General features: G+C 53.8%; 1 protein-coding gene across 5 annotated transcripts in view; it reads right to left on the bottom strand.

Moving 5' to 3' along the window:
• Positions 1–26,537, bottom strand: part of RPTOR (regulatory associated protein of MTOR complex 1) — a 332,026-nt gene that overhangs the window by 41,671 nt on the left and 263,818 nt on the right. For all 5 annotated transcript variants that reach the window (XM_081272392.1, XM_081272393.1, XM_081272395.1 and 2 more), the window contains 7 exons: positions 14,738–14,812; positions 12,027–12,092; positions 11,451–11,642; positions 7,711–7,851; positions 6,842–6,959; positions 5,887–6,027; positions 5,298–5,456 (listed from right to left, as the gene is read on the bottom strand). In XM_081272392.1, the coding sequence (XP_081128518.1) occupies positions 5,298–5,456; positions 5,887–6,027; positions 6,842–6,959; positions 7,711–7,851; positions 11,451–11,642; positions 12,027–12,092; positions 14,738–14,812 (892 nt within the window). The remainder of the gene's footprint in view (positions 1–5,297; positions 5,457–5,886; positions 6,028–6,841; positions 6,960–7,710; positions 7,852–11,450; positions 11,643–12,026; positions 12,093–14,737; positions 14,813–26,537) is intronic.

Here is a 26,537-nt window from a genome sequence, read left to right as displayed (position 1 = left end):
GGCCAGCACCACAGGGAGAGAGAGGGAGGGTGATGCCTATTAGCCATTATTATCATTTATTTTTTAGCAACTTGTCTTTATTACTGTCTTGACTTTCTGGCAGACTTTGACTTTGATGTAACACTGTTCATGACTCAACAGGGAATAAAAAAAATCTAATTTTTGCTAGTTTCTTTGACTATAATGGATAGTATAATTATTTACTAGTAAAAACAAAACTGTGAGAAGGAATTGGTCTGATTATTTACCTTCATTTCTCTGCTTGGCCAGGATAATGATTCTCTTAGGTTCCCTGTTCTATGGATTGCTCCAATTTAAAATCTGCTGTCTCCAAAACAGAGCACAGCCACCTGCCCGCTGAGATAGAGGCCACTATGTGAACCCAAAGCAGGGACACCTGAGGCCTGCCGGCAGACCCCGGCCATGTGCCGGGCTCCTGCCAGGTGAAGAGAACCTATTTTCACGTCTAGACCAGAAGTAATAGAAGACTGTGACAAACGTTTCCAGGATTTATTTTTCAGAGCAAGGGCCCCAACTTTCTGAAAAGCATATGATGTAGGGAGACCTACTCAGAGCTCTGTGGCCAAGCCTGAGCCCTGGAGGCCTGCCCTGCACTGCAGCATGGACAGGACAAGTGGGGACAAGCCCTCACCTGGGTCTCAAGGACCCAGGTTCAACGTGGAATCTGGGGCTGTGGGTGGCCAAGAGCCTTCCACCTCTCTTTAGAAACCAGTTCCCAAGCCGAGGTGGTTCTATGCTGTCCCTTTCCTGTCCCTGGTGCCCCAAGGGGGCTCTCTGGGATTGCCTGACTCCTCAGAGGCTGAGCCACGACCAGAAGCAGCTTCCGGAGGGAGAGCCAGGTCAACGCTATGCTGCCCTCCCTTCTCCCTCTGCCAGCTGTGGCCCCAGCTGCTCCCAGCAAGGACAGAGCCCCACAGCCTGCACCACCTCACCAGCCACGCCCCAGTGTGCCTGTGTGTGCTCTCAGCAACAGCAAGAGGGTTTGGGTTGGGGGCTTTGGCTTTAAAAGCAGTCTATCTTGAGCAGGGGGGCCAGAGCCATCCAAGGTCTCATCACCCTTTTCCAGCCAGAAGGGTGGGATCCCTGGGTTGCTGTGCTCTGCTGCTTTGCTTCCTTGTAGCTGAGCGCAGGGCCTATCCGTGGAGGAGAAGGCAAGATGACGCTCTAGCCAGACCAGGCCTGGCAGGTATCGTGCTGTGAGGCCTAGAGCTGCATGCAGGCTGCCAAGGACCCTCCCAGCCAAGGGGAAGAAGGGAAGGGACAGAGATGGCTTGGAGGTGGTCATGTCAGGCCACAGGGCAGGAACAGCAGAGGAGGCCTGGGGCTGAGGGTGGTGTCTGGGCTCTTCTCCAGGAGTTATTCTGTCTTGGGATTCTGAGCCGGGCAGAGGGCTCGGGACTTGGCTTTCAGGCCATCTCCTAGGCTTGGGCTATGGTCTGACTCCGACTGTGACTCCCGGAGGCTCCTCCTCCTGGCGAAGGGGTGACAACAGGGTCTTGAGGACCAGGGGCTGGAGGATGGTGGCCAGGCTGGCTCCAGGCTGCTGCTGTGGTCCCTCTACACCCTCCCCTCCACCAGCATCAGCTCCACCTTGGATTTGTTATATAGGGACACATTTCTAGCTTGGTACAAAATGCCACTGCTCAGCAAGGAAGACCTGACCCTGGCCTCTAGCTCCACCCTAGGCAGTGCCTCTGGGACAAGACTCCTGTGGCCGGTAGCAGGCCACCGTGCCCCTCTCCATCAAGCCCTGAATGGCCAGTGGACAAGTGGGGACGGAATGCACACAGGGACATGCTCCTGGGGCTGGCACTCTGGCCTGGGCATGGAGAGGAATGTGGTGCAGGGACCATGTGCACTGTAGCCACTGTCATGTGGGGTCCAGAGGGTGCAGCACAGCTGGGCCCTCGTTGTTGGATGCAGGCCCTCTCCAGTCTCTGTCCACCGAGCTACTCCACTCCCACAGAAGGGTGTCAGGAACATGGGGAGGCGGGACAGGTGATCCTCGAGAGGAACAAGCGAGGAGGCAAGGGCCCGAGACCCTGATGCCTATGCTTTCCTCTCAGTCTGTGTTCCTCAAAGGAAAAGATCCCTGACCCAACACCACAGAGACGGTGTACAGGACAAGTTAGCGTATCAGGGCCAGAGCCCAGGCCCAGGCAGGCGTGGGCTGGGCTCTCCTGCTTGCCGAGGAACCACCTCCAGACCCTGGAGCTAGGGAGCACTCAACCGTGGCCTGCGCCACCAGCTAGACGCCCTGGGCATCTACCACTGCACCATGGTTGCGTTAAAGGTGCATTCCAGTTCAAAGGCACATCTCACAGGTGACAGAGAACTGTCTCCTGGGGTGATCCAGCAGCACTGCTATGCTCCGAGTGCCTTAGGCACAGGGCGTGTCAGCAAACCATCAAAGGCCCAGGCCCTCAGTGCTGCTTGACAAAGGGACTGGCCCTGTGAGTTGGTGTGGTGAGCAGAGCACCTCCTTCAGGTCTCACACCCTGGAGGGCGTGGCCGCCAGACCTGTGCAACGCTGGTCCTCTGGGGAGCAGCTGGTCAGAGCCCTACAGAACCACCAGACAGACTGCCCTTATAGGCAGGACCAAGCAGGTCCCCTGAGCCTTGCGATGTGGTGGGGCCAGTCCTGAGGCCTCAGGTGTGTCCGGGCTGCCTTCTCTCCAGCTGGGCCCAGCCAGGAGCCAGATATCTCACACCTAACATGTGCTGGGGGAGGAGTTCAACTCTCAAAGCATCATAATGGAAACCGGAAAGTAACCCAGAGCTGAAGAGTGAGAACCCTGCCTGTCAGTGGGAGGGGTGGAGATCAGAGGCCCTACAGGGGCTCGCAAGTTCACACTCTTCATTAGGAAGGAAGGAAGACTCAGAGTTAATGAGCTGTTTTTATTTTCACTTCAGAAATGAAAAAGAACAAGAGAGTAAACCTAAGGAAATAGGAAGAAATAAGCTGCATACAGTAGTGCACACCTGTAATCCCCGCGACTCAGGAGGCTGAGGCAGGAGGACTGCAAATTCAAGGGCAGGCTCATCAACTTAAGTAAGCAACGTAGGGAGACCTTGTCTCAAAATAAAAAATAAAAAGGGCTGGGGATGTGGCTTAGTGGAAAAGCCCCTGGGTTCAATCCCCAGAAGTGTGCATGCACGCGCGCACACACACACACACACACGCACAAGGAAGGAATAAAGATAAATTAGAGGAACACAAAGTGAAGAAGTAATCACAAAGAAAATCAACAAAGCAAAGTTAGAACTTGAAGACACTAAAAAATTAACAAATGTCATTGTAAGACTAATGAAAAAAGGGAGAAAAGCGAACCCAGCCACAGGAATGACAGGGGGAGGGGCACGTGAGGACAGCTGGAACAGGCCGCCCCACAGTGCCAGGCTGGAGTGCCAAAGGCTGGAGGCCCAACCGCAGCGCGGCTGAGGGATCTCCCTTAGTCACAGTGGGAAGGCCAGGCACAGGTGACATGGAGCGTCAGTGGAGGAAGGAAGAGGAGGTGGAGAGGGACAACAGGTGTCACTGTGGGAAGCAGCCAGACTGAGTCTCACAGAGAGAGCACTCGATGTAGGAGCTGCTGAAGGTGCACCATGGAAAAAGGAAAGCTCCCAGTCTGTGTCTGAGACACGAGGAGCGCCGGAGACGCAGGCGCAATCCTGAGGAAGACACACCCAGGCCTCGGCTGAGCGGCACCCACACAAGGCCAGGGGACAGACTTCTAGTGGGGCACCAGCTGCACGCAGCACCAGGGTTAGTAATGGACTCTGACAGACTGACAAGGGCAGCGAGTGCACAGGAGCCGAGGCCACCTCCCATCAGCTCCTGCTCTCAGCCAGACAGCCCCTTAGGACCACGAGCGCTGGCACTGAAGCAACAGAGCTGGGCGCCCTGAACAAATGAGCCACCACTCCTCACACAGCCCATCCACTCAGGGGCCTACGAGAGGCGCCGGTGTGCGCACACCACCTCGGGCTGGACACCTGCCCTGTGCCAGCACGGCGTGAGGAGGGCTGGGAGGCCCAGCAGACCAAATGCGCAGACAGAGGGCACGCCTGGCGGTGGGCTGAGGGACAGGGAATCAGACATGCATTCCTTGGGTGTGGACAGGGAAGGCATCTATGGAGAGGCCATTTGGTCAGAACCCTGAGGAACTGGGCACGGGCAGGAGGGCCTGGAGCCCGCGGAGGCAGGTATGATGGGGAACAGGGAGTGGGGACAGCACCCCAGTAACCGGGGAGTAGGAGGCAAGTCCTGTTTGCTTATAGAAAAAGAGGCAGCCACAACTCGCCTAGTGTCGCACATCCAACAGCAGAGCAAGGATCGGACTCTGTGGGTGTGACGTGAGCAGATGGCAGAGAGGGTGCCGAGGTCAATACCAACACCAGGCAGCCTGCAAGGCCCCAAGCCGCCGGGCGGCTGTGGCATCAGAGGCCTCCAGGGCGGCTGTGTCTGCCAGGGGTTCAGGGACAGCAGGTTGGCAGGGCTCAGGCTCCCTCCATGATGCCCAAGTGGGGACGCAGCACACGCAGGTTCCACGTGCTGGTCCCTGTCACTGTGGTACATACAACGTGTTTCTACACATTAAAGACACCCTGTGAAGACTGAGACCAGCTGGAGGTCAGAACGGGAGAGGAGGAGGCTGCGGGTCAGGGCTACATCTGTTGCCAGCAATCTCAAGAACAGTCACGAAGAGAAAACACGGCAAGTTCCTATTTCCACCGACGCCAGCGAGCAGGTAGCAGAACCTGGAACCAGGGGAGGCTCTGCAGGTGGCCCGAGGGTTTTCCCAGGAGCAGCAGGCTCTCACCTCACTGGGCGCAGCCGGCCTGGGTGCTGTGGCGAGTCGGCCAGTGCCCCTGGCCTCCACCCCCTTGATACCGGCACCCCAGTCACCCACTTGTGACAAACAGCCAGTCTCCCAGGGTGCAAGAACACATAGCTGGAAACCAACAGGACAGGTCCATCCAGCGCAGACAGACAGAGAGACAGTGATGACAGCCCTCCTACACCATAGAGCTAAATGGCTCCCCTATCCCTGGACTGGCCCATAAAACATCGTCCTATCAAAACAGTGACCCCAGCTTCCCTGTGTCCTGGGGCAGATTGTTTTTACCTCCTTGTGGTTCAGTCAACTTTGATTCTTTCTTGTTCAACTGTGATAGTCTTGGCCCACTTGCCTGACCTGGACCAAGGCCTGTGCTGTCCTGGGGAGTGGGCCGGCCCGTGGGTTGAGGGAGGAGGGCAGAGTGGGGTGGCTTACCTATGAGGGAGTTGAGGGCAGAATAGGAGCTCACGCGGCGCATCTTGTCAATGGTCTCGAAGGACAGGATGTACTCCTCGTTCTCAGGGCTGCCCAGTGTGCTGCTGGCGCTGCTGCTGGTGCTGAGGTTCCCAGGGGAGAAGGCCACCGAGCTGCCCGCTGGCCGGGACACATGGGGCAGGTCAGGGGGGTGCCAGGGCCTGCCCTCTGCTCTGACAATTAACAGCCTGCTGAGGTGGGCTTTTCTTTTACAACACGAGGCTTAACACACACAGGCACAATGCATGCACACACCCTCATGGTCTCCCGGGGACGGGAGTCACGGCACCCAAGCCTTGACTGCTGCTCCCTGCAAGTCTGTGAAGTGCCCTCGGCTGTTCTGTGTGCTCAACTATAACAGCCTTCCTGCACCTGTGACTAGAAGGAGATTCCCTAGAGAGCTGGCAGGTCCTGGCAGCACCGCAGACAGGAAGTCGGGGTGCATGTCTTGGCAGAGAAGGGCTGAGGCAGAGTGGTCCTTGCTTAGATAAAAGTTTCCTAAAGTAACACCCTGAACCTTTCCCACCCACACAGAGTTCCAGGATCTTACATTCTTCCGTCAAGCTCAGATTCTGCAAAGATTTGTTCAGGCTCCTGGCCGTGGTGACAGCCCGGATGTTTCCATAGGAGCTCACAGAGCGCAGCCTGGGGGTGCACGGACTGTCTCGCACTGGGGTCAAACTACCCCCCTCTAGGAAAGAAGAAAGAAAGATAGTGACAGGCTTCGTGGCAGGAGGCCGCACACCCTGCACACCCCCCCAAGTCTGCAGGTGCAGCAAGAAGCCAGTAGCTGCCACTGGGGCAGAAGGAATGCAGAAGAAGGGCTTTTTATCTCAGTAGATCTGACATGAGCCTGGGACCCAGCTGGACAGACAGTGCACAGTCTGAGAGTGAGCTTGTCCCCACGAGGTGCTCAGGGGTACGGGCCATGGACCCTGCCCAGGAGCGCCAGCAGGGCTGAGCTCCATCGTGCTGGTCTGCTGGGGGTACCTCCCTCCATGTCACTGGCTGCTTTGGTCCAGCAGCTCATTCTTCATCCTCCCTGATGGACAGAGAGGAATACTTTGCTGGGGGTCAGAGCCCCTTCCACTGTGACCTGGAGGAAGAGGCAGTCCACCAGGATGAAACACCAGCGTCAAAAACCATTGTGCTCCAGCGAGCAGAGGCTGCTTCCGCCTGACTCACTGAAACTCGACCAACGGCAATGCGGCTGCATTAGTCACCACAGGAAGATGCTAATGCTCTTCTCTGCAAGCCCCTGTGCCACAGTTTTGCCATCCTTCAAGATTTCCATGAAATTGGTTTCCAAAAAGGGTAATGAAGGAAGGAAAAGAGTAAGAGGTTCAGAGTGTGGCCCCTTTTCCTGTTCTTTATATTTGGCTAAATGCCCAAGACAATGGAAACCCTGGGGGCCATCCACAGCCAGTATCAGAAACCTCAACTCAGATCTGGCCCAACTAAGTGATGGCTGATGTTGTGGCGAAGGCCAGGGTCACCAGCTGTACCTGTGGCTGCTGGAGACGGCAAGGGGTAGTTCTTTTCCTCCTCCATAAACTGCAGGGCTACGGTGCAGAAATTGCTCTCATACTGCACCACAAGATGACTCAGAGCCACCACCAGCTCCTGTCGAGAGGGAGAAGGGACAGTTAGGCTCACGGGAGCTGGAAATCCACTGGATCACAGGCCTGTGAACTAACACCTGCACTGAGTTGCAAGAGAACAGAGTAGAGCAGGACTATAGTTGGCATCAGACACCGGCACGGGCACAAGCCATGAGCAAGCAGATGGCCGTTGAGGCATGAAGGGCCTCCAAAGAACACTGTGTGCCTGCCAGACTTAGCCTGTGGAAGCTAGGTGGGAGCAATGTGGGACTTCCTGGGGCCACCACGTGGGTGCACAACTCCAGAGTGGTGGGCAAGGTATCAGTCCTGCCACCCTGGGCGGAAAGGGCTGCTGTATTCGACCCCAAGGTCTGGTGAGCCAAACCAAAGCAGGCTATGCTGCCAAGCTGCAGTACGTCCTCTAGAACATTCATAGCTATGTCAGCCTCAGCCCCTAAGAGGGAATGAGGAGAGTCCGGGAGTTAAAGTGACTCAGGCCAAATGCCTTAGTCCAAGGAGATGGACACAATCCATATCTTTTAGGACAGTTTAAGGCTACAACATGAGTGCTCAGAGATCTGAAAAGATGTGAGGAAACAAATCAGGATTTGTTTACAAAATGAATCCTCTCCACCACTATTTTGAGCTGGGATCAGGTTCTGCCAAGTCATTCATAGACACTGCCACTATTCCGCACTGGCCACTTGCACCAACTACCCAAATCCCTGTCAGACTCTCCCGGTGACCCGCAGAACACACCCCACCTCACATACCTTCCGGACCATGGGGCTCCCGTCATTAATCAGCTGGGCAAGCATCATGGCCACGTTGTGGTCAATGGTGGTGGAGTGGTCTGTCCTCTCAGCAGAGTTGCCCACAAATGTGCCAAGGGCGAAGACAGCTGCACATCGGACCTACAAGGCAAGGGATGGGGTCATAGTTATGCCATGGCTGGCGTTTGCTATTTGCCGGGAGAAGCCTGCATGTCAATCCAATCCAGTTCAGATAAGCTCAGCTGAACTCAATTTCACATGTGCTCATTGAACAGTACTCTAAGCCAGAGCTACACTCATATTGATGGAGCAGAGATGGGGAAGTCCAGGGGAACCAAAGAGGGTCATCAGGGCCCCAGCTTCAGGCACAAGGAGCAGGTTGCAGAGGTGGGAGCTGCATTTCCTCTGGAGTTGAAAGAACCCCTGGGCACTGTGGGATCTGTGGTTGAACAAGATGGGTGTATTGGGGAAGGGGCTGGACTGGGCTTAGAGGGAAGGGGTAGTATGGGAGACGGCTCTGAAAACACAGTGGAATGGAGGCCGGGGTAGGCTGAGTCCTTGGGGGTCCAGAGGTAATGAGGGGAGCACCCTGGGCTGGCATGGTGTCCAAGGGTCTTGGCTCAGCTTTCTTGCCTCCAATGTCTTGTGAACCTCATGCTGCCCGTTTCCTCATCTCTAACATAGGAGTGGCAGGAAGATTCAAGGAAATAACTTGAAAAGTTCCAGAATTTCAATAAAAGTTGGTAAGACTTCTGTGGGCGTGAGTAGTCTGTGTGGGGGATCCTGGAAAATGCTCTGGATGCATTTGGAGTCACAGTAGGTAGAATGGGAAGGTCCAGTGGGTCTCAACCCCTGAGCTGTGAGCCCCTGCCACTCAGAGCTCCACAGCACAAACTGAGGTCTCCAGGTCCTGAGGAGGCATTTCCCAATCTGCAGATGGGGTGCACTGCAGGTCTGGGGCCGTGCTCCTGAGCCCCCACACCTCACTCTCCTTCCGTCCCACAGTGGCTCTGCGCCCAACAGGACCATAGCACGGGAGGACTGGGGGATCAGGACTCCTGCCTAAGACAAAGACCAGCATCACCAATAAAAACCAATTCTGGACATTTCAGATGCAGATTTATATACTTCTTGTGTTTTTCCTAATCATACAAAACCTAATCAAAAATAATCTGTGGAAATTAAGGGAAAAGATTGGTGCCATCACCAGAGACGGGCAGGGCACTGTGGTAGCCTGGGCGTGCTCAAAGGCTGCTTGTGCAGCCCTCGGTGGGCGGGGAGGGTGCTGAGCAGCTGCAGGCCTTCGTAGCACGCTGAAGAAGCTGCCTGCCGTCAGCGCGGCGCACACAGCAGCCCATGCTCCTGGGCAGGCATGCTGGTGCAGAGCTCCCTGGGAAGGAGAGGGGCCCCCTCTGTCGGCAGCCAAGGCAGGATCTGGGTCCAAGCAGGCAGTGAGTGTCTGGAGTAGTGCTTGCCCTCTCACACAGACAGTCAGGCCCTCCCGCTGCTATTCAAGTTTCCTCTCTGGGCAAACTGCCCACCCATAAGATGTCTCACCAAGAGGCTTTGTTCCTCCAAAAGGCAGGTTCTGCTCTCTGATAACACAGGAGGTGAGAGATGATGTTAGGGCTCTCCAAAGCCATAGGGAGACCTGAGACCCAGATGGAAGGGCACAGAGCATCCCTGAAACAAGGGCTGGTGTCTTTGGGACAGGTGCCACTGCTCTCTCCAAGAGACTTAGCTCAAGTCCCACTGAGGTGTGAAGTGCACAGAGGGCCGCCACTCAGAACCCTTCAGCGAGCCAAGAGGACAGTGCCCTTCACACAAACCTGGAACAGTGGCAATTTCAGTTTAGACCCTGAATTATTGACAACTATGCAGTAATAATCTTTGACAAACATTGTAGGGTCCCCTGTTCCCATCAAAGTCCAACAAATAGCCTCCAGAGTGAGCCCTGAGGTCACACAGGGGATATTGCCACCGTGTGACAAGGGGGACTGGGCAGCACCAGCAGCCGGCAGGTCTTAGTGAGCTGGGCAGATGGTTGCACCTCTGCGGAGTACCCTCCACATGCAGATCATGAGGTGCACCAGGATCTGCCCCAACATTGTCAGCCAACACACACCCGTGCTCTCAGTAGGAGGCCATCCTTAAGTACTCAAGACGTGAGGGCAGAGTGCTTTATCAGCAACCTGGGGACAGGGAGCCCAGGTGACCAGCATCATGATAAGCAGATGGCCACGCAGCAGGAGAAAGCAGGTCAGGTCCTGTGTTCCACCACCCAGAAGGTCCCTGCTACCCTTCCCTAGCCACCTGTCATCAGGGCCCACCTCTCCCTGCAGCTGGCCACAATGCATCAGGGTCTACTTCCTGGGGCAGGAGGGCACCAACCAGCAACTGCATGTACCACATCCTAGCTGTGGTGTGACCTGCAGAAATGGAAGCTTTGTTCTGAATGAAAGCGCCATCTGGCCTAAGCGAGCCCTGCCAGCCCTGTTCCACAGACAGTGCTTGGTGGTCCCTGCCCTGCCCTCTGGGCCTGGAAGGTTTCACAAATCCTTTCTAAATGGGCTCTGATACTTTAGAGCCACATTTGGTCTTCATATCTCAGGGGCACTGTTCACATTTATAGGCACTGTCCCAGGGATTACATGGTCTGGGGGAATGACATTGGTTTTCCATCTGGTTTGAGTCCATGTGTAGTGGACATGAGGAGGCTGGCCTGTGGGCAGTAGCTCTGGAAAGCCCAGGACTCTGCCCAGGGCCCCATACCACACATGAGAACCAGCCAGGACATCCCATTGGCCTCAGGCTGAGACCACTGATTGGCCTCTGACCACCAGCCCTCAGTTACCACAGGGACCATAGGCCTGGGGAGGCTGTCTTCCTGGCTGCAAGGACACTCAGACCAACTCCCTGGCCACCTATGGCAAGCTTGCCTGGGTCCTGCTTCTCTTCTGGCCTAGTCTTTGAGGGGACATCATGCCCAGCGTCTGCTCCCTCCAGCTCCTCCTTGGCTCTCCACACTTCTAGTATTATGTCATCTTGTTTCTTTGAGAACAAATTGGAAAGTAAATTAAAGATATTTCCCCGAGGATTTATTCCTGAGGACACCTCCCTTTGAGAGGCTTGGAGAACTCGTCCTGCCCCCAAGGGCAGTGAGGGCACTGCTGGTAGCAAGCTTCCTGCACCAAGCTCTATCCCCCAGAGACCTACCCTGAGGGCAGCTGGAGCCACCATAGGTGCTAGGTCTCAGTCCACTGGGGGGGTCTGGGAGCCTCATGGGCTCCATTCAAGCTGATCCACAGGATGAAGAGGCAGGTGGGGTCCTGGACAGTCTGCCTCCACCCCCATGGCCAGCCAAGGGCTGTGTGGCTGATGTGCATAATGCCTTTGCCTGGGAGCAGGGGCTGGGGGTGGGTGCTGGCCGCAGGCTGCTGCAGCTGAAGCCTGGCCTGGCCTGGCCCCACAAGGTGCTACAGTGCAGAGCCTGGCCTGCCCGCAGTTGCCCCTTCGACCTCAGAAAGGTTGTCAGTGCATGACTGCACCGAGGTCCCAGGGTCCCGCTTGTGTGATTTCCACGTGGCCCTGGAATCTTGGGACACAAGGCCACGCTCAAGCCTGGGCAAGCCTCTGAATTGTTCCAACATGATCTTTCCATAGACAATAGTAGGAACATGGGCAGGAGGCACCCCGACACCCAGGTCTGGCTTAGAGCAACCCACAGGAGGGCAACTCACCTCAGGGATAGGGTCAGAAAGGAGGCTGTAGAGCTTCTCGTGGGCACTGTCCCTCACCCCACACCATCTTGCTGAGTCGAAGTTCTGCCAGATCCGCCCCAGGCATATGGCCACCCACTGGCGCAGGAGTGGGTGGGGGTCACTGAGCTGTTCCAGGCAGATGGCAATCAGGTTCCCCTGAAGGCAGGCTTCCTGGACAGGGCAGGACAACACAGACAGGTGGTTCTCTGCCTTCAGACTCTGGGCCTGGATGGCAGCAGCTGCCATTTCTTGGGGAAGACTTGCTCAGTCACAATACAGGATTGCTCCACTTTCCTCATTTTAAACCCCATGGATTCAATCCGCCCCCACAATGGTAAGCTAAATGAAGGGCCGGGCCTCTGCTGACCGTGCACCAGCAGCCCTGGCTGGTGTGCCCTGCTGGCCCACTTTCTGAGGCTGACTGCCAGAAGCACAGTGCCCTCTGCAAACATGGCAGCCTGGCTGAACGTCAGCTCTGTGACATGTGGGGTGAAACAGTCTCCTCTGCAATGCCAGGGGAGGGCTCAGGGGGACTGCAGCCACCGGGACACTCACCTGCCCTGTGGCATAGCTGTTGACAATCACAGCAAGAATGAAAGCTGTCATGGTCCTGTGTTCAGCCTGGAAAACAAAGCCAGCCTTGGTGTACATCCCCCAGGGTGGCTCCTGGTTCCCTAGCATAGCAGCACCACCTTGCACATCCTCAGGGTGGCCGAGGCATGGCTGAGAATGAGGGTCACCTTGGTACTGTTTTCTGACTTGGGACGAGCAAGACCCAGAGGGCAAGAGCAGCTTTGGGCTCGCCTGGGTGGGCAGACTGCACCCTTGACATGTTAGGGCCATGAGCGGAGCCAGGGAAGGCCAGCAGAGAGCATCCTAACTTGACTTTATCCCCCTCCGGCTTCCTATGGGATGCTCAGCCTCCATTCCCCTCTCTGCCTGTGCTCATCTTCTGCATGGTGCCTTGGGACGTGCACTCGCTGGCAGTCTTGTGTGAGCTGCACCCCTGCTTGTTGCGGCCCAGTGCCTTGAATCCCGCGCTCTGCATCTCTCCCTCTACCTGGTGGCAACTGACATTCTGCCAGCAGGTCTACCACTGCCTCTGCTGCCGTAGCCTGTTCTTCCCTCTGGGCTCTCATGGGCCTGCTGGTACCTTCTGGGAGTTAGAAGTGGGAAGTGTCACCTCACCACCCAGGGGCTGGCCCTGCAGGTGGCCTTCCCGGGGGGGGGGGGCGGGGGGGGGCTGGCCCTGTAGGTGGCCTTCCGGGGGGGGGGGGGGGGGGGCTGGCCGTTTCCAGAACTTTCCTCCATGCCTCTGACAGTTGCTACTTGGATTAAAGTGTGTCTTGGTGAATTTGTTTTCATTGAGCTTTCGGGAGACTCATTGTGCTTCTGAAATCCAAAATCCCATCTTTCCTCCAGATCTGGCGAGTTCTCAGTCACAGTGTGCTTGACTGTGGCTTCTCCTCTGCCTCACCTCCCCTGGCTCTGGAACGAGATGAGCCGCAGTGGACTTGGTGCCTGCGTCTCACCCTCTGGGTCTTGCTCCTCCCAGGCCAGTCTTCTCTAGCTCACCCACACCACACCCCGTGGCTTCTCCTCCACCGTCCACTCCACCTGCTGAGTTCTCAGTGACAACCACGGTCTGTTCTTCTGTTATAGGTTCCACTTTTTACTTTCCCCCAGATCTTCCTATTTATTTTTGAGGACAGGTATGAAGCACAGGGCATTTTTCTTATGTAGGCATAAAACTATTTTGAAAAAACAACACCTAGATCTACCATTGGTGTAGTTAGACCAAACTGTCTTGGGCCTTTGCCACTCTCATTTATGCCGACTCAGTCTCTGCAGGGACTCCATGAGCCTCCGTTCCTGGGTGCAGCTCTCCTACTGTGGCCTGGCCAGTTCTCCTTCCTCCCGCACCTGACGGAGGCCTTGAGGGCAAGCCAGCTTCTGGGAGAGTCCCCAGGCCTTGGGCAATAGGCCTGGTGTTGGTATCTTCCAGCCCCCAGGGGACCCGGGAGTGGCCCTCATGATTTCCTGCTGTGGCGCTCACGCACTTCCCCATAGGCTGAACAGGCCCAGGGCGGTCCTTCTTTTCCTTCTACCCAGACATGGACAAGCAGTCCTTCTCAGAAGCGGGGCAGCTCTGATCCTCCTTGTTAGTGAGGGCACAGGGCACGCCTTGCAGGCTCCTGGCGTGAGCGCAGCTGCAGTGCTGTCTGCTCAGGGCCTCGACTTGCACAGGTGCAGGGTCTGTGTGGAGTGTGGTATCCTGGAGGCCCCACCAGGGCTCCATGGGTCTCTCGGTTCTGGCATTTGACAATTTCTTCTCTTTCAAACCTGGCTATACCCTCACACTCTCACGCACTGGAGCTGCGGCCTGTCCACAGCACCTTAGCCCTTTCTCCTTTGCTAGATTGGTTTTCCTACTTGCTCTGAGTAACGGGAAGGTTTATTCCAGGACTCATGTGAAGTATATCAAACCGCCTGTGGGAATGTTTAGATATGTCACTGAAGTGAAGCACACAAGTACCAATGACCTGCTGTACAACAGTTCTGTACTGTTTGTGTTTCTCTCTCTTTTATCATTTAGTTTAGAAAAATAAGTAGAGGGTGAAATTACATACAGAAGTTCCTTTACACAACCAAAGTGACCTGGAATGATAATATACTTAAATATTCTGGCAAAATTACTTTAAGGAATTATCTGGGGTGTCTATTCTGTCCTCATTCCTATGCTAGGGCTGGAGGTGGGAACAATGACATTGATCTTAAGACGTTATGACAAGTTAGTATATATCATATCCGTGAACATCTAATTTTCGAACAATTTAATAATAAAAATATTTAAAATATAAGGTTTTAAATAATCTCTTCTTTCCTCCTCCTGTTTTCCCTCCTTCCTGAGATCCTGCCATGCTCCAGGGCTTCCGAGGCACCTGAGTCACCTTGTCATAGATGTGAGAGTGCTGACAGGGCCATCCAGTTGGGTGGATAGGTGCTAGGGAGGGGACAAAGATTTGCCAGTAAAGGGTGACTGGCGCGAGCCCACCAAGCCCCCTGGGATGCAGGTCAACTTGTCCTCTCAGGGGCAGGAAGGGCACGGCACGTTCAGGACACAGCTGCCCACACCCCAAGCTCCATAAGCGAGTGGCCACAGCCACCTTGCTCCTCGCTAGAGAGCTGCACAGACACATATGTGGCGGGAGGGAGGGGACCCAACTCCCAGGACCCTCCAAAAGACAAATGAGGTCGGTTCTTACTGGCATGTATGGGTCAGCCAAGACGGAAAGGAAGTACTTGTGGCCGTTGTCCTTCACAAGGTCAGCTTGGCACGACTGGAGGAGAAAGGAGACAGAGGAAGAAGTGTGTGAGTGTGGCTGGACCCCTGTTTCCCATAAGTACAGTGAGGGATGCATGGAGAGTCCTGCTCCTTGAGAGGCATTTTCCCTTGGGAACAGCTCAGGTATTGTGCATGGATACGCTTCTTGAGCTAAGGGAAAGGGGCTGGGCCCAACAAACCTCCAAAAGGGCAGCACCTGAGTGCCTCTGGGGAAGCCCTCCGCCATTGGCTACCAGCTGCTGGATAGGCTGCTATGCTTACAGCGGCTTCTGCCTCCCCAGCCCCCAACCCCCAGACCCGGTCCTGCTGGGTCATGTCCAACACTGGACACCACTTGTTTTTACAGCTTCCCGCCTGCTGAAGCTTTTCAGGGGATTTTGCTTGGACTCATAAAACACAGGGAAAGTCATGCATGCCGATACAATACTTATGGATTTCATCTCACGGTCATGTTTTAACAGGAGCCTCCTAGAGGTCCAAGTCCCTGACCAAAGGCAGAGCTACTCAAAGGTAAGTGCTGGGCCAACTGCCTGGTGCACAAGCAGCTCCAGCTCTCAGGGCCAGCTGTGGCCATTGTCTGCCACACTTTTGAGGCCTACTACGTGAGCACAGGCCTGCTCCTGGAGACAGGTGTGATCATGTCCCACTCTGCTGCTGGGAGACAAAGGAGCTGACAGCCCACGTACAGGTGACCCGAGCAGGCATGACCAGAGCCATAGGAGCTGCGGGTGGGTGGTCTGCAGGAGCTAGGCTGAGGACTGGCCAGGTCTGTCTCAGGGTGGAAGCGAGAGCCGGGGAGGAAAGGGACGAAGGGAAACAGGCAGAAGCAGCAGGTCACACAGGGCCAGGAGGCGTGGAAGGGCCAGCAGGAGCTGAGGCACGAGGGACACGCAGCAGGGCCCCAGGTCCAAGGTCTCCTGCAGTGGCAACAAAGGCTGGCTGGAAGGGGCCAGACTAGAGCTGAGGCTCCCACTCGAGGGCCACATCGTGGGGCTGATTCCATGAGGTGAGAGGTGCTGTAGAGGCAGGGGCAGGGGAGCCCACCTCCTGCACTACTGCCTAAAGAGATGGGGGACCATTTGGTACGGGGTTCCAGGGTGGGAGCCCTGTGGTCAGCATTGGAGGTGCCTGTGAGACACAAGGGAGCCATTGAGCAGGAGGTGGACACAGACCTGAAGCTTGGAGTGGGACCAGAGTCGAGTCGCAGGGGCACTGGTGGAAGCTGAAGACCCCCAAGAGGAGGGTGTGCTCCAGGGTGGAGGGCAAGAATGAGGCCTGGGGATGGAGGAGATGGGTGCCGGGAGGAAAGAGGCTTCCTGCCTCACCAGGCACGCAGCTTCCTGGGTGATGCAGAGGAAGCAGCCTGGCCCGGAGGCTGGTTGGAGTTGGTAGCCCAACCTCCACACGGGACGGGCTGATTTGGGGGACATTTTGCAATTGCTGGTTCTTTGTAGGAATGAAATGATGATGCTTTGGACATTCAGGGGTTGAGGATAATGTCTCAGGAGGTTCCAGGCCCACGGAGCTGAGGAAGAGAGGAAAGGGGGCAGGATCTGAAACAGAACCCAGGTTGAAGGCCAGGCTCTCCTGCTTGCCAGCTAGGTTTCGGGAACCTGTGCTCAGGGGTGCGAAGACCAAGGAACACGTAAGAGCCAGGCAAACACTGTCATGTGGCACAGAGGTGAGGAAGGGACCTGTGAAGCACGGACCAGATGTTAAGTGGTCAGCCTGGCATGACGGGGGGTCCAGGGTCTCTGTGCAGGAAAATCCATTAGGACATAAGGATAATGCGCCCACAGAGCGAGACGCACTTCACCAGCTCCCAGAGGCTCTGCTCTTGAGGACAGAGGGAGTGCCCCTTTCCTCAGGATCCCTTCTCACAGAGGAAGAAGGGCATTGCAGGGGGAGTCTGCTGGCACCTGCAGCCCAGAAGCTCTCTGCCCAGCCCATTGGTCAGCACGCTGTTATAATCAGTTCTCTGGGCAGCACTAAGCCGATGAGGTGGGACACTGGCCTCCTTCTGCTGAGGTGGGAATTAGACAGGCTGGAGAGGGGGCGTGGGCTCCGGCTGCTGCTTTTAACCTGAGCGCGGAAGCCAATTAAGCCCGCAGTTTTTAAGGGAACCAGAGATTCCTCGCCTTAACTGAGGCTTCTGACAAGACTAAAGCGCATGGACTTGTCCTCCCTGCAGATGCCCCGCCCGAGGGCAGGAGTGAGCGGCAGATGTCCTCAGCCATGGGAAAACCTTCTGAGAAAGGAGCTGCTTTTCTGTGTGGCAACCAGAAGACTGAGAGATCAAATCAGAGCCCACTATGGATGTATAGCACCTTAACCATGTCTTTCTTTCTTTCTTTCTTTCTTTTTTTTTTTTTGAGAGAGAGAGAGAGAGAGAGAGAGAGAGAGAGAGAGAGAATTTTTAATATTTATTTTTTTAGTTTTCGGCGGACACAACATCTTTATTTGTATGTGGTGCTGAGGATCGAACTCAGTGCCGCGCGCATGCCAGGCAAGTGCGCTACCACTTGAGCCACATCCCCAGCCCCCTTAACCATGTCTTGCTGAAGAATGATGACGCATCACTAAGGCAGAATCTACTAATTCTGAATCAGCCTCTGGAGCCAGGGAACCTGAGACACCAGTTTCACGTGAACAGTAACTCCAGATCTGGGCCTGGTGATGATGAGGTGCCTATTAATGTTCTCCCTTTGGATGAGGCTGTTACACGGTGGAGCAGTCAGCAGTAATGACACTTTCAGACATCTACCTTCAGTTTCAGTGCTCAGCAGGTATCATTTAATCTTGGTTTATAACACTCAAAATTCTGTGCCCCTTCCCCAGTGACACCTGCCAAAGGGGTAGGGTGCAACCTCCTAGGGCCTGTTAACTCTGCCAGTGACTGACAGGTAGCAGAGAGACATAAATGGCAGGAGCAGGGGGTTAGGGAGATAATCCTATAGACCAGGCATGCTGTACTAACCACCCCTACCCAATTCTTTCTTTTAAAAAGCAATTTACTTAAGGTCACTCTGGCCCTGCCTGGCTCAAGTCAATAGCACATGCTACACTTTCAGCAAAAAAAAAAAACAACACTATTATCTGTAGGAGGAATGGCCGGCCCAAAGCTCCTCCTTACTGATTAGAAGAACAATGAAGGGGAGGGGGACTTCTGTAACCTTCACACAGACCACTGACCACAAAATCTCTAAGAACAATGTATAGGCAAAGGTGACCCAGAACTGCCTTTCAATCTTTTTGTGTGTGTGTGCTGGGGATTGGACCCAGCGGCGCTCAAACACATCCCCAGCCCTTTTTATTTTTTATTTTGAGACAGAGTCTCACTAAGTTGCTCAGGGCCTTGCAAAATTGCTGAGGCTGGCCTTGAGTTCGTGATCCTCCTCCTGAGCTGCTGGGGACACTGTGATAGGGAAAGGCCCCGCCTCCGTGGGCTTTGCTTGGGTGCCTCTGGGAACAACCCTGCACGGTGTGACTTGGAATGTGGTACAATCCTGCCTTCAGTCAGAATGTGAGAGGTGGAGCTGGGTGGGACTCTCTGGAAACCTCCCTGGGGGAACTGAAAAGCACTAGTGGAAGTGGGGATGTGTCCCTTTCCCCCTTTCCTTTCCCTTCTAGTACACTCCTGACTACTATTCTACATGCCTTGACTGAAACCCTTCCTGTGGATTGGCAAAGAACTGTGCTCTCAGACTCCATGGTGGCTCAGCCCCACAGATGGGTCTGGCCCTGCAGCAGTGCCTCATTAACCTGAAAGGAATGCAAGGCTTCAAACTACAAGGGCAGGCGAGACAGACAGGTGCTGCGCCTTGAACAAGCACAGGCTGGTGGAGGGGGTCCGGCCCAGCCAAGGCAGGGCTCCAGCTGCCACGCGTCAGCAGGCAGCACCTCCCAGGCTCTGCCGTGCTGTCTGCACTCTCCCGAGATCAAGCACGGCTATGACATATTAAGGCCAGAGTGAGAAGAAGTGGGAGCAGAGGAAAGAGTTGAAAAAGGAACGGTTTCTCAGCAACCCTCCCCCACCACACTGAAACCAACCTTGCTCCTTTGGGTCTCAGTGCACTAGGATTTCAGGAATTAGGACACGCAGACAAACACGGGAGGACTGGTGGCAGCAGCTTGCGAACAGACCCAGCAAAGGAGCAAAGAGTAGGAGGAAGCCCAGCCCAGGCCCTGGGCCCTGCAGGTGGCCAGGGAACCAGGGAACGCTTGTAGGCTTCCCTCCAAAGGATCTGGCAAGAGAGGCATGGGGAAAAGAGCCTGCTTCAACTCTCCTTCTTACAGAGGATGGGACAGCAGGAAACCTGGAATTGACACAGACCAACAGGCAGCCATGTCTCACGAGTGGAGCATGACAGCAGCGTGATGACGCGGGGAGCCTGGAGCGTGGGACTCGGGACCAGGCACGGCCCCCGGGAAGAGAGTTCACTGTTGCCCTGAGGAAGGACCTGCAGCCTACAAGGTAAGGAAGTTCCCAGCAAGAGGAGAGCCCTGCCGGGTGAGCCCCTGGGGGGCTGCGCCAGGAGCCTGGAAGACAGAGTGGCTTTGAGGTCTCAGGTCGTTAGGCCAGTGGGTCCAGCAACAGTAACAGGTGGTAGGGGTTTTGCTTACTGCTCACCAGGCTCACTGTTGGTCACAGACTCAGCAGGACACCTACCAGGAACGGAAGACACCCTCCTCCTCACCTCAGCCCCCAGGTTCCCTCTCACCAAGCACAGACACGGACACTCCCATTTTCCAGAAGTGGCCAATAACTTCAGATACTGAGAAGCCCTTTGGCTGCCCTCTCCTACGTGCCATCCAGGGTAGACATCGACGTGGAGCGAGACGACGGTGCGGCAGCTGACAGTGTGTCAAAGTCACTCCTATGTGCACAGACTTTTGGGCTTTAGGTCTGTTTTTGGACACGTTATAAGATGTGATACTTTCAAGGTTAAAAAATCAAAATGATAGAAAGGCACTGATGAAGCTTCCACTCTCCCTGGCCCTGTCTACTTCCTCTGCCACTATGCATGATCAGAATTAAGTTTCCTATTTATTCCTCTAATTAAAAAAAATTTTTTTTTTTTTTTTAGTATTGGGGATTGAACCCAGAGGTACTCTAACACTGGGCTACCTCCCCAGTCCTTTATGTTTTGAGACTAAGTTGGTGAGGCTGGCCTCAAACTTGGAAACCTCCTGTCTCAGCCTCCCAAGTTGCTGGGATTACCATGTAATGGTGTGCCATACCACAACCAGCAAATGTTTTTCTTTATAGAATGTAAACATGGAGATATATATATATATATATATATATGGCAACCCTTTTCTTAAATAAAAGGACCTACCACATCCAGGTTCTGTGCCTTGCTTCTTTCTTTTTGAGATTTTAATTGGACCTGTGATGACATACTCATGGGGTGCAATGTGGCAGTCACACATGTTACCTGCCTTCCACAGCTGACAATGCACCCATCCTGGGAGTGTGCCACTCGGCTCATGTGATATTTCCCTCCAGGTAGCCTTCTTACTTGAATGCAGTCAGGTTTGCTACTTTTCAGAGACATCTAGGTTGAGTCTCGGCTTTCATCACTTGAAGGTTAAAACAGAATTTGTCTAGGCTGGGGCTGTAGCTCAGTGGCAGAGCGCTTGCCTAGCATGTGTGAGGCACTGGGTTCAATCTTCAGCGCCACATAAAAATTAACAAATAAAATAAAAGCATTCTTTATACCTACAAATACCAAAACAAAAAAAAACAACCCCCAAACCAGAATTTGTCTGGTGTTAGGTTTGGCCCCCCCAAAGCTCTTGTGTTAATAATGCAGAGATGTTTAGAGGTAAAGATTAGATTATGAGAGCCGTGACCTACTCAGTCCCATCTAGTTTAAATGGACTGACTGGTGGTATCTGTGGGCAGGTGCGGTACAGCTGAAGGAGGTGAGTCACTGGAGTGTACCCTGGAAGGGTGCCCCTTGTGGGCCCACACACAACCACCCCCAAGCCCCACTGCCTTTCCAGGTTGCCATGGACTGAGCATACTCTTCTGCCATGATGTTCTGTCCTACCTTGGACCCAGAGCAATGGAACTGGCCCACCAGAGGCTAAATTACTAAAATCATGAGCTTAAAATAAACTTTTCCTCTTCTAAGTTGTTCTTGTCAGGCATTTTGGTCACAGTGATGTAAAGGTGACTAACACAGAAATTGGTACTGAGAAGTGAGGTTGTTGCTATGACTAACCTAACCATGTGGTTCAAAATCCTTTGCAGCTGGCCTGTAGGAGCAGTTCGGAAAAGTTTGGAGATACAGGCTAGAGAGGTCTTAAAATGTAAGCAGAGCTTAATATGTGATTTTGATGGGAGCTCAAAAGACCAGAATGAGAATAGGAATGCATACGATAAAGACTGTGCTCATGAGGATTCAGAGGAAAATGAAGATTATTGGAAATTGGACTAAAGGCCATTTGTGTTATATTCTGGCAAAGAACTCTGCTACATTTTACCCATGTCCTGAGACTTTGTTTGAAGCTGAATTTAAAAGTGACGAACTCATTAACCTGGTGGAGGAAATTTCAAGGCAGCACAAGCAGTCAGTCAGCAGCATGGATTTTACTGGTAGCAAAATCATACCCATTGCAGGCTCAAAGGGAAGAATGCAGATACCACTGCATTCCTGATCCCAGGGAGCCCAAGTATTTGCATAGACTGATGGTAGACCTTGGCATCTCCCACATGGTACTGGTTCTGCAGGAACGCAGGATGCTGGAGTTCAGGGGTCGCGGAGCACTCAAAGGAAGACCTGGGAGGCCAGGCAAAGTGTAGCAGGGTCAGAATCTCCACGGGCTGCCCGAGTGGGCGATGCATGAAACTGTGAAGGTGGAGCCGAAGCTGGAATGGAAACCCGAGGAATTAAGCGGTGCTAGTAATGTGGACTATCTGCCACAGAACCTGCTGGCTGTGGAGAGAGCCAGGCTAAGAGGGGCCATGAGGGCCACAACCACTAAGGCCAAAGAGGTGGGCAGCCCCACTCCTGCAGAGCACGTCCTGCAGCCACGTGTCCTAGATGCTGTACAAGGAGTCTGCCCAGATGGGTTCAGTCTTGTTTTGGTCTCATCTCTTCTTTCTGCACCCTTATAACTGTGATTTGGAATGGGAATGTGTACTCTGTGCCACTCCATATTGTATATACGTAACTTGCTTTTGATAAGTGCTCAAAGCCAAGAATTTACCTTGAGTCTCCGATGAGATTTTGGACTTGGACTTTTGGGCAAAGCTGTGCTGGGACTATGGGACTCTTGGAGAAGGACTAAATGCATTTTTGCACTGTGAGATGGACATAAGCTTTTGAGGCCAAAGATGGAATGTTATGGTTTGGATGTGAGGTGTCTCCTCAAACCTCCTACATAAATACAGAAATATTCAGAGGAGAAATGATTAGATCATGAGAGCTGTGACCTAATCAGTCCATCCCAGTTTGAATGGACTAACTGGGAGGCAACTGTGGGTGGGTGGGGCATAGCTGGAGGAGGTGAGTCACTAAGTGAATGCAGCCAGTTTCGCTACTTTTCAAAGGCATCTAGGCCGAGTCTTTGGTCTCCAGGATGCATCTTCTCTGTGGCCCTTCCCTATCCCAGGTTTCCTGGCTACCCAACTTTTCTCCATGCCCTTTTGCCGTGATATTCTGCCTAACCTTGGTCCCAATGGAGTTGGTCCACTGTGGACCAAATCTCTGGAATAGTAAGCTCAAAATAAATGTTCCCTCTTATAAGTTGTTCTTGTCAGGTACTTTGATCACAGCAATGAAAAAGCTAACACATCTGGGTTTTCTTCTAATACTCTTATGGCTTTGTTCTTTATATTTGAAGACACTTGCTCTTTAACTCCGGTGTTCAGGATTAGCCTCTGTGTCAGAGTTCCACTACTGTGACAGAATACCTGAGAAAAGCAATATACAAGGAGGAAAGATTTATTTTGGCTCATGGTTTTATTCTGTGGTTGTTGGTTCCCTTGCTTTTGGGCCTATGGCAAGGCAGGATATCATGGTGGAAACAGATGGTAGAGAAAGCTACTTACCTCATGGCAGCTGGGAAGCAAAGATGGAGGAAGTGGGAAGGCTGGGGTCCCACCATCTCCTTGAGGGTGTTCCTAAAGACCTAAGACCTCCCATTAGGCCCCACCTCTTAGAGGCTCCACGACCTCCCAATGGCAAAGGCTCGGGGAACAAACCTGTAACACGTGGGCCTTTGGGGGAGATTTAAGATTCCGACTATAACTGCCTCTGGTTATCCTAGCTCTGCCATCGCCGCCCCAGTGGCCTAAGTGACATCTCCATCACGCATGTCTCACGCCTACTCAGGTCTGTATCTGGTGCTCCACGGTGCCGTGTCCGCCTGTGGCCCAGTACCACACTGCCGCTGATTCCTGAGAATTCATGGTGAATTCTGGTATCTGTCAGGACTACTTCTACATCATTATTCCTCCTATTCAGAATATTTCTGCATTTTCTTATTTATTTCTCCACATGGAGATTAGATCATTTGTCTAGTTCCAGAAAAAAAAGTCTGCTGGTAATTTTATTGGGATTATATTAAAGTTATAAATTAACTTAGGGAACACTGACATATTTATGACATTGAACCCTTCTGTAAAGAACAGGCTATGCTTTTATTTGTTCAAGTTGATTTTTGGGTCTCTCAGGAATGTTTTAAGGTTTTTCTCACAGTGGCTTTTTATGTCTCAGGTTAAGATTATTCCTAGATTTATGATTCTACTATAAATGGGTGTTCTTTTCCATTTTATCTTCTACCTGGTTGTTGCTTTTGATTTCTGTATATTAATTTTAAGCCTCCATCTTAGTAAGTTCTCTTATTAGTATTTAATTGATCCCATTGGGTTCTAGGCACACATTCCTGTCATTTGCAAACAGTGACAGTCTTTTTTTTTAGTTTTATGCCTTTCTTTCTCCCATCCATGGGAGGTGCTGATAATGGCAGTGGCCTCTGGCCGTGTTCCTCAGTGGGAACGCTCTCCTGCCACCCCGCCCCTGTGAGCTGCTGCTGGGTGGACGTGAAAGCTCTGTGTGGGGAAGGAGTCCCTGATGGCTGTGTATGCATGCTTTATTCTTCTATGAGAAGACGCTAGATCCTTCCATCCTCACCTCAGTAGCTTCCCTAATGTTGGGCCATCCTTGTATCCCTGGACAAACCCCATTTTGTCAGGGTGTATCAGCTATTCGTTTGCTGCATTATTCCAAATATTTAAAAGTGAATATATTGTAGTTTGGTTTTTTGGTGCAATCTCTTTCAAGTTTTAAAAACTGTGGTAAGAGACATACAACACTCCACCACCATGTTGACCACTTTCAAGCGCAGAGCTGAGTGGCAACTACAACTTCTTCCAATATAAAAGCGCACCCTGCCTGCCTCTGTGTGAGCAATGGAGGGCGGCCTCCTCCACACAGCTCCTCCTGGGCAGTGCTGCTGGGGACAGCCCACTCAGCCCCTTCCCTCTAGGCAGGGCTCTCAGGACCTCGATCCTGCCAGAGGGAGAGAGCAGCCAGTTCCTGGAAAAGGCACCTGAGCTGGTGCTTCCAAGGCCACACAGAAAGCCCACCTGGCCTCACGTCACGCCAGTCAACTACGGCTGCCCTTCCCACCAAAATGACAAAGTCGGGGGGAGGGAGGTTAGACAGAGAGTTGGGGGACACGCACACAGCCCAGCCAGGCGCTCCACAAGGGCCTCCTGGGAGCCTCCACTCCCTGGCTGGAGTCAGGCGTCTGAGCTGGTGACTGAGAGTGGCCTGACAACCAGGCTGCCTTCTGCAGACTCGAGGGCCACGCAGAAGGGCACAGTCAGCCAGGGCAAGATGGTCAGTGAGGAGGTCGGGTAGGACCAGAGCAAAAGAGCATGAAGAGGGCCTTCCAACAAGGTCAACCTCCTAGTTGACAGACGTGCTCGTGGACACAAGCGGGGACCCAATCGGACAGACACTTCTGTACTCGTACTCCTAAGTGCGGGTCCAATAGAAAAACTAAAACAAATGCATGGACAGAGAGGAGATAAGGAGAGGAGGAAACTCCAGTGGCCAAGAAAGGAACCAGCCCACACTCCCCCACTGGTCGCTGGCTCTGGCCCTTCTCCTTAGAGCAGTCTGCTACTGTCACTTTTGCAATAAACCTGCTGCCTGCGGGCGGTCTGTGTCCTGTTCTTCAGTTCTCTGCTGACCAGAGACAAGGAACCCAGCACCCCTAGATGGAAACACTCAGTGCCTAATCCGGTCAGCCTCAGGTGCCACCCCAAGTGGCTGGTGGGCAGGCAGCCATTTCCGGCTTGCTCCCTTTGCTCTTCATTTCATCCAGAGACATCTGAAACAACTGCACCCTCTTGATGACACCCCTACACCCTCCAGACAGACCCAGCAGCAGCCTGGCTGTCACCAACATGCCTGTCTGCCTGGGCCTGGCCTCCTCCTGGCAGGTGGTCTACCAAGGCCGACCCAGGGCTCGGATGGGGACCTGGCTCCGGTGGGGCGGGGTACTGCCTTCCTGGCCCACAGTTTTCCAGGGATGGCATGAGGGTGCACCTGGATCTCCCCCATCTGAGGGATCCTGAAAAGCAGCCCCTCCCTCACGTGCAATTGCAGTTAAGAGGTGGTCACTGTGTGTGACAATGAAAACGACACTGAGAAGAGCAGGCCTGCCCGCGCAGCCTCTGGTGCACATGCTCCTGACACTGCACTCTGACGACTTTCTGCATGTTGCAACTTGCAGTGGAGGATGCAAATAGACCATCAAAGCAGCTCAGGCAGGCTAAGCCGGGAGGCGGGAAGGAAGGACCACGAGGCCCTAGGGACTCTGGGCTGGAGGCTGGTACCCAAGGACTCTCCCAAGCCTTGCCTACCCTGACTGGCAGAGCTCCCGATGTTAGGGTGGAACTCACTTAACTCTGTCCAGTCACTGCTGGTTGGAAGGGGGGGGGGCAGAAAGGCTGGATTCTATGAGGGGCAGTGAAGGAAGCAGCCACTGACTAGGGCTTCAGAGCAGGCTGAGCAGGCAGGGAGGGACGTCGTGAACCAGGCGTGCCCCGAAGACAAGCGAGCCACACTTAGAGATGAACGCCAGCACATCCCAGCGTACAGACAGCAGGGGCCAAGGGACCTCAGGGGAAAAAGCTGGCAAACACCTCCTCAGCCAGGCGCCACACCAACAGCCACGTGGGCACACGCAGACCAGGGCATGTGTGAGATGCCCCTCGCCTCCAGGTCTAACCACAAGGACAGCATTGGACACACTGCAGTGGGCAGCAGCCTACCAAATACCCAACCTGGCCAGTGCTCCTCCAGCTTCCAGGGCCAGGCAGAAGAGCCCAAGGAGACAGGAGGACTCAGGGACTGCAGGGACTCTGGTGGGATCCTGGACATAAGGCTGAGGCAATGTGAGACCACAGCCCCAATGAGGACAGACACCAGCATGGCGCATCAGTGGCCAGGCACTGCACAAGGCCAGCGGCGGGGGAACCTGGGTGTGCTCCAGGTCCTGTCTTCTCCAGGATTCTGTGATCTATGACTCGATGGTTTTTCAGGTTTTGTTTAGATGCAGATGGACACCATACCTTTATTTAATTTATTTTCAGGTGGTGCTGAGGACTGAACTCAGTGCCTCACCTATGCCAGGCAAGTGCGCTACCACTGAGCTACAGCCCCAGCCCCTAAGACTGTTCTTAAAAGTTCATT

Source organism: Spermophilus citellus (genome assembly GCF_964194105.1).
Source record: "Spermophilus citellus genome assembly, chromosome: 17".
Classification (NCBI taxonomy): domain Eukaryota; kingdom Metazoa; phylum Chordata; class Mammalia; order Rodentia; family Sciuridae; genus Spermophilus; species Spermophilus citellus.
Note: the sequence above shows the minus strand (reverse complement) of the source record. Positions and strands in the feature narration are given on the sequence as shown.